Source organism: Ctenopharyngodon idella, chromosome 9 (assembly GCF_019924925.1).
Source record: "Ctenopharyngodon idella isolate HZGC_01 chromosome 9, HZGC01, whole genome shotgun sequence".
NCBI classification, from domain to species: Eukaryota; Metazoa; Chordata; class Actinopteri; order Cypriniformes; family Xenocyprididae; genus Ctenopharyngodon; species Ctenopharyngodon idella.
In genome coordinates, this window is record NC_067228.1 from 20785176 (window position 1) to 20793990 (window position 8815).

General features: G+C 37.9%; 1 protein-coding gene across 1 annotated transcript in view; it reads left to right on the forward strand.

Annotated features, from left to right (window-relative positions):
* pth2ra (parathyroid hormone 2 receptor a) overlaps window positions 1–1970 on the forward strand; it is a 61959-nt gene extending 59989 nt beyond the window's left edge. The window contains exon 13 of the mRNA XM_051906901.1: window positions 346–1970. Coding sequence (XP_051762861.1) covers window positions 346–735 — 390 coding nt within the window. The 3' untranslated portion in view covers window positions 736–1970. The remainder of the gene's footprint in view (window positions 1–345) is intronic.
* Window positions 1971–8815: the final 6845 nt, after the last annotated feature.

Below are 8815 nucleotides of genomic sequence, written 5' to 3' on the forward strand. Positions count from 1 at the left end.
GTTGTTGTTTTTGGTGTATGCCTACCAATGAAACGTTGTTGCTATAGAAACCAATGCAGATATTCCGGAAAACGAAAGAGCGGTACGGACACACAAATCAGATCTGAACAGTTGCGATACACAATGTGGACATCAATAATTTTAGATCAGATTCCAATCGGATACACAAATAATCAGATTTGGACTGACAGTGTGAACATAGCCTAAGTGAGCCAAAGCGATTGAGAAAAACTGCCAAGCAGTAAGTTCTGCAATAAGACAAACTAATTACTCTTGGCCTTGATTTTTAAAGTCACCATGCATTTCAGCATCCACTGTTCTTTATCATCTAACTCTGATCCTCAGGTCCAGACTGAGATCAAGAAGACATGGACGCGGTGGAATCTAGCGTTCGACTGGAAGGGCCCGGTGGTGTGCGGGGGCTACCGCTATGGCTCTGTGTTAACTGGCCTCAACAATAGCACCAGCAGTCAATCCCAGTTCGCTACCGGAGGCCCAGGTACCCGTTCCACCACACTCTTCTCCAGCCGAGTCTACCGCAGCAGCGGGGGGCCAACTATCAGTGCACATGCCACCTTGCCAGGCTATGTGCTCAATTCGGATGCTGAAAGCTTACCACCATCTATACCTGAAGAACCAGAGGACAGTGCAAAGCAGGTCGATGACATCCTGCTGAAGGAATCCCTGCCCACGAGGCCCAGCAGTGGCCTGGAGGATGACGAGGAAACTCTGTAGATAATGGTGCGGTGATAGTCAGCTAAATTGGGTGTAATGGCAAACATGGCATTTGTTAAAGAACAAAAATGACAGTACATCACCTGCAGTGCACACCGCTGTGGATGGCAACAGCACCTCTACAATGGACACTTCCTGCTCAATCTGTGACAGTTTTGTTTTTGACATAATGCCATATGCAGATAGATTGATATGTTCATGACAAGACACCTCCACCCATCATGGCCCTGGAAATGCTGATGATGGGTAAAATTTCTGGTTGCTTCATGCAATTCTGAAACTGCCAAATGGACAATGTGAATGTTGGATTTTTTTTATTTTCTATTACTATGCCAACAATTTATTTTTTAATACTGGTTTCATTTGCAAAGAACCATGATGTCATCAAGTGATTTTATTTTAGTCAAAAGCATGATTTGTGTAGACCGTGGAGGCAATGCTCTGGATAAATGGTTGTATAATTGGTCTATCGTATGTTGGGGGGATAATACATTTACTTAAGTCTCCATCGCACTTACTGTAATATTCCATTCCAGAGGATACATTTTAATAATTTAATAAAATTGATTTCAAATGCATAAAAATCTGACAGTGTTGGTTTTGTTCTTGAATTCTATGCAAAAGTTACTTTCACTTTATCAGAAGCTTGATAAAGTTCAAGTCCCAAGTGTGTGTGAGTCCCAAGCCATGAATTGGGGAGGGTAGGGGAAAGACTTGTCAAACTACCCTGGCAAAATAATTGCCATGAAAATTCATGGACAGTCTCTCGCATATGGAAAAAGTTGGCCATAGAATCACCAAGAGTAAGATATGGCTGATAGATAGATAGATAGATAGATAGATAGATACCATTGCTGGCTGTCAGTGTACTATGATTTGATATAACAAGCCCTCTTGAGCCTAGTTATGTGGTAATGTCATTTTTAATTGGCCCTGTCCAAATATTGGTCCAACATGTGCATTGTAATCTGAAGGGTTATTTTTTTGTTTTTATTTATTTGTAAAATCATTATATAGAGAATGATATGGTGTACTCTTAAACAGATTGCATAAGTACAATGGAATGGGTTCTGACACCCACATTGGAGAAATTGATATGTTTGTGTTTTAGCTTGTGCTAGGTGTTTTAATAATATATGGCACATTTATGGATTTGATTCATCTGCTAGAATGAGTAGCTCAGTCAGCAGGAAGTAATATGGAGAAGAAGCACTGATTAAAATCATTATCACTCTTCATATGTACATGTGAAATCTTTTTTGTATCTTGTATCATTCAACTTTCAACAGCTAATCTCTTCCTTATGTGTTGCCAAAAAATACCGTCAGTGCACAAATTTACAGCTTGTATCAATGTGAAACATGACTAGCTGATAATTATTTATTGATGATACTTCATTATGTTGTTTATCTATCACTAACAAACATAACAACGAGCATATTATCTATCTGAAACTAGCAATGCAATAAAACCTACTAGCATTTGTATAGAAACACTCTTGATCAAAAACATCCTTGCAAGAGCCAAACAAACACCAAACACCATAGCAACCAAAATTCTCAAAGATGTTAAAACTACTTCTTTTTTTTTTCTTTTCTTTTTTGCCAGGCTTTGTCTTGAAAAACTTTTTATCTAGTTACTGTCCATACTTGTAAACATGAAACCCCAAATATATTTTGGCATTTAATTCCATGCTATTTATGCTTCAGACATTAGTGATACCTCAAATCCTGCTTGTTGAGGAGATCAGACTTCCAATTTACAAAAAATCCCATAGACTTACATTGATAGAGGGACCCAAGCCATTTTTTAGGAACCAGAATATCAGTATGCCCTAGGAACCATTTATAAAATGCAAAGAAAATATGTAAGCAACCCCTCAGCAATCACCTACAGCATCATGGCATTTTTGCACCACTCATATTTTCTTCAGTAAAAAGCTTCTTTTAGTTTATCTCCATAACAGGCACCCCACTGGCCCATTGCAAATCACTCCTAATCCTCAAATTGCCTGGCATATGTAGATGAAATGCAAATCATTTTGATAACAAAAATAACTGCAGAAAAACTGCAGTAATGATACAAATTTCCTAATATGAGATTCAGTGGGGATGTTTCAAATACTACAAAAGCATTTCAATATTACATTTAATCATTTAGCACATTTTTTTCCAAAGTGACTTGCAAATGAATAAGTTAAAGGATCAGTTAAAGGAAAAATGTCACAGACTTAAGGGGGGGAAATCATATGGCTAACTTTAAATATTGGCATGACCTTAAAGGGTTAAATATATTTAAATATAAGTATGACCTTAAAGGATTCACCCAAAAATGAAATTTCTGTCATTAAGTACTCACCCTCGTGTCGTTCCAAACCTGCAAGACCTTTGTTCATCTTCAGAACACAAATGAAGATATTTTTGATGCCGGGAGGTTTTTTATCCCCCATAGAAAGCAACGCAATTACCATCATTTAAGGTCCAGAAAGGTAATAAAGACATTGTTAAAATAGTAAATGTGACTACAAGGTTCAACCTTAATGTTATGAAGCGATGAGAAAACTATTTTTGTTTTTGCGCTTCATAACATTAATGTTGAACCACTGTACTCACGTTGACTATTTTAACAATGTCTTTACTGCTTTTCTGGACCTTGAATGATGGTAATTACGTTGCTTTCTATGGGGGATAAAAAAAACTCTTGGATTTCATCAAAAATATCTTAATTTTAATTTTCTTAATTTTCGAACGAAGGTCTTACGGGTTTGGAACAACATGAGGGTGAGTACTTAATGACAGAAATTTCATTTTTTGGGTGAACTAACCCTTTACATGTTGTTTTACTGAAGCAATCAAATAAAAAAAATAATATCTGAACGAACCAATGAATTGTTAGTCAGGGCCTAATGTGTTTATTGCATGAAGTAACAAGAATTTATCAGGAAATTTCTTCAGGTTTTCAAGAAACCTCTACTTGAGACAGCTTGACAGGTTTGGACTCTCCTGGGTTTAACTTTGAGCGATCAGATGTCTCTTCTATTCCCTAGGGACTTTATCCTGCCCACTGTAACCTGTTAGCATAAGTGTGGGGATGAATGCTTTCTGAATCCTCACCGCCAATAACAGCAGGGTCATATTACTCAATTGTGTGCTAGAGTGTGCTCACAGTAACAACATATATGAAGTCAAGCTAAGCAAAATACTTCATGCCTTAAAGCCAATCTTGTGATAACTGGAGGAACGAAACATTCTGCAATAACTTGACCCATTTTATTAAAAAACATTGCATCACCAACTGATGCAATGCTTTACTGAAAGCCTCATGTTTAACATTGTGTTGTCGATGACAAATAATCTATTTGGAATTTCAGATTTGACCAGGTTCAGTTGAATATAGGCTATATTGTGGCCATCAAATTTTCAATACAAGGAGCAGGTGATCTTTGTAATTTCAGAAAGTAGTTGAACTTGTATACCTATACATATGTAAATGAGATAATCCACTGTGCTAACTGTGCATTAGACAATTTTAATACACAACATGGAGGAAAAGAACCACCCGACGCACACATTAAAACTGTGTAGAGTTTTGCATCATCAACCCATTCACGTTCGGTGACTGTGAGCTGGATTACACACGGGACTGAAATGGTGGCTAACAAAGAAATCTCTAGTGTTCATTTTGATCATGACTTGTCTTGAAAACAAGTCAATTTGACGGTTGTCGTAGGAGAAGTGAGTCACACTCCAGGACTGTGCGCCAAATCTTCTGACACTGCCAGAATTTAATTGGAGGTAAAATTTGATTGCAACGTTCATTAATCGGCTGTCGGTGAACATGTCAACGACCAAAGACTACAGATTTTAGTCTAGGATCAGAGGAAACTTTTAAGCCCAGAACACACTGCAATTTCAGCAATCTTAAGATCATTACAAGTCACACTGTGTGACATGGATCTAATAAACTTGGGTATGACATTTCATGTTGCGATTTCATTGGCTGGTCAGTAGACGACATAGGTCGTAGCAACAAACACACTGTGCAGTGATCATGCTGAATTTCTGACACTGTCAGAAAAATATCGTAGGCTATCTTTGGTCGCAAGACCATGCATGGACAACGGCCGTCTTTGAACGTCTCTCATTGTACAGCATAGGACCACCGTTTGCAGTGTTGCCGCGGTTTTCCCGTGGAATTGGGCTACTTTAACACAGTTGCCATGGGTTGTTTTTCACGTCCGCGGGTTGAAGCAACACCAAATAACATGATATTTAACAAATTTTACAAGGGGAACCCCGCCAAAAACGTGGGTTTTACCTCCCAGAATGCGATTTTTACCGGGTTTTGTTGTGAAAACCTGGCAACCCTGAGTGTAGGAGACACCATCACAGAAATCGCCATGATTGTTTCACTGGGACAGCCGATAATTATGCAGTGTTTTCAAAATTTGTCTCAGATGACAAAATCGCGGCCAAAATCGTACAGTGTGAACTAGGGATGTGCGAGACTAGTGGACTAGTCGATTAAACGACACTGCTGCTGCTAGTCGACTTGGAAAACACTAGTCGTTTACACGTTACATTTTTTGCACATTAAATGTTTTGCTTTATATTTTTACAAACGCGACGTTTAAATTACCTCATGTTAATGTTACATATTGTAATTAATATATTATTTTGAAAAGTGTATATCTGCAGCGGAAAACAAAATGATAATTTTACCTAAGATTTTGCATGCGTTGTTTTCTTTGGGGCGCTCGCAGCGGGTTTAGAGAAATGTCCACTCGGAAGATGAGCGAGGTGAGGGATTTTGAAAGCCTAAACATATCAACATCCTAACGAAGTAAATACAGATAATTTTCATACACGAGAAGCGCGTTCAAACCGGACACGCCGTAGTAACGAACAACAATACCTTAATGCGCCGACTTATGTGGACGAACTTTTATTTGAGGAAATCTATTTATAATAAGCTAAGTTTAAATTATTGGTCCTGCGATGCCTAATGACTCAGTTGATTTGAATATGTCTATAATGGCTAACGCTGCTTAAGTGAACTTATAGCCTATATACAATGATCATAATGCAAGGCAAGAAAATCGTATAAATCTAGTTTTAGTGGCATTCAGTATGGGATTTGGAACAGGACTGTAAAATAAAGTGCTACTGGTGTCTTTAACTACTAGGTAGGTTACTTACATCAAAAAATAAGCACAATGTACTTGTTGTGTTGATGATGTGTTAAAAGGCAAGGAAAGGGTCAACAGTGTAATCATAGATGTAATTTACAGAAATTAATTACATATGTAATTACAGGTAATTATAAAAATATAAGTACAGTGTAAAAACATGTATGTACACAAGTGCATCAAATGATTAAATGTTAATACATAGTAGATAAAGTGGGACCTTAGATTATAGTATTGATGCAAAGTAGGCTACTTTTGTTTTTTGGCTCATCTCATAACCTGCTGTGGACAACTGCATGGACCAAGGCAGCGTTTCCCAAAAGCATCGTAAGCCTAAGTTGATTGTAACTCCATTAGTGGCAATGGAGCTACGATCAACTTAGACTTACAATGCTTTTGGGAAACGCTACCCAGAACGACAGGAAGTGACAAGCACAGCACAAAACAGCATGACTGTCAGTAATGGAATCTCTTTTTTAAGCAAAAATAAATAAACACACCTTTCTAATATGGGGGAAAATATATTTCACATCACAAGAGTCTACTCTGAGTTATGATATTCATGCAGAGCGTGTCAGACACACTGCGATTCAACAATCGCTGCTTATTATACAACAGTAAATGTACTTTTACTACTCAAGAGTACACAAGTTTAATTATGTTTAAATGGGTTTGAAAGGCTTTCAGATGGAAATAGTTGTTTTGGAACTGTGCCCTCATCTTTATATGATTCATTTTACATTTAGAAGTGCAATCCTGACAAATCATATGACTACAAAGTAAACAAGAATGTGCCTGACAATTACTAGAGAATGGATTTAGATGCAGCCTTTGGCAGACATAACCATCTTCACAGGAACCCTTTAACTATTATCAAAGGGTTATTTAGCATGTACACAGAGATGTTCATTAATATATAATTTCAAACATTATTTCAGTAATACAGCACTGAACTACTTTGTTAGTTTATTTTCCCATTAAGCATGACAAAGAATAGACTCAAAAACAATAAATATTCACATATAATCATATAAATGCACCGTACACTCTTTCTGCTTTTCTGAAAGATATAAACTCAAAAGAAAAATAAAGTAATCTTACTCTAACATTTAGTCATATTCTACTGTTAGATTCATTAAACACTAGTACAACTTCACTTTTTTCTGAAGAAAAAAAAAAAAGGTAACTCCTTAAAGGTGCTCTATGTAATTTTTTGAATGTAGTAAAGCATAAAAGTACCATAATATGTTTGCAGAGATTTAGGAAACATCCCAAGTTCACATTCTTGTTTCTCTGAATGCTATAGCCAGTTATTCTACTGTGCATTCCGTGTCGGAAAGTTTTTTCTGCACGTAAATGTCGGAAAGGTGCGTTTATTTCACAAATACTGACAAATACATATAAACTGCTTCATCTGCAATAAAGACAGCAAAGTTTGCACGTTACTACAGGCAGCAGAAAGTGTACGGCTTCAGTGCACCGTATTCAACTCCTCCTCCGACTTCAAGCAGCAAATCTCGCCAATCAGTAAGTTCGTTTGAGATCTGCCAAACACATCGCCTTGAATTTACATGAAATTAGGTGACTACAGTCATCCTCTAACCACATTTGTGGTATATATACAACTATTGGGTGCACTTCATTCGAGCGGTGCTAGTATTCCACTATGCTGACGGAAGTGAGGATGCACTGCTTCGAGTCCAAACGAAAGCTGTGTGACGTCATGTGAAAAGGGTCTGTAAGCATGAGTCTGAGGAAAAGGGGGCGGGGAAAAACTCTCTACAATATTTTGAGATTGGACTGCAGTACCCATTTCAATCACTAGCTGTCAATATTACCAACATACTGTATCTTTAATTCAGCCTTTGTTTTCTGTATTTGAAAATATAATAACCTCGCCCCCAGCAGAAGGTTTCTCATTACTTGAAGCTGTTCTTAGAATGTTGACTCACAACAACAGTGATGTAACTACCTGATCACCTAAAACAACACCTTACTCTCTGAAAAATACATGCACCATGTTTAATGCTGCCCCTTACCCACGGTGAGTTACTTTATTATTATTTTAATGCATTACAAATAGATGTGAGAAACCACCCAGAACATCCTATCAACCACACAGCAACACATTAAAAACCACATACAGTAGTCCTACAGTAGCAACCACACAGAAAACCCTAGCAACTGCATAGAAAAAAAATCACCCAGAACTAGCAACTGCCTAGCAATGCCTTAGAACAACAGAATGCTGCTCAGAATACCCTAGCAACAGCATAGCAACAAAACACACCCCAGAAGACCAACCTCAGTGCCCTAACAACCACCCAGAACGCCCTACTGCCCAACATAGCAACATCTAGCAATGCCCTATTAACCACCCAGAGCACCCTAGCAACCAATATCTCATTACAAATCACCCAGACCACCCTACCAACCACTTAGCAACTCTAGCATCCCACCCAGATTACCCTAGCAACTGCATAGCAACTCAGTAAAAACCCTCAGAACATACTAGCAACCCCTTAGAACACATCCACAGCCAGCTAGCCATGTCCTAGCAACCAATCTGACCACCCTAGCAACCCTATAATAGCTCATTACAAATCACCCACACTCGATAGCAAGTTGACTGCATCTGCAAGCGTTTAGACACATGTATGATTATCTATATCTGCAATAGACTTCAGCAGATGATTTTGCTAAACACAGTACAACAAGACAAAGGAAGGCGTCAGCTAACACGACATTAAAAAGTTACCATAGTATAACCTGTAATACATATAAAAACAGACCAACACAATTTTAACCTGAGAAAGGTTATCCAATTTCTTTGGGAATTTAAATCTCGGTGGCTTCACAACCAGAAATTGCGCAATGTTGTGGCACCATTGA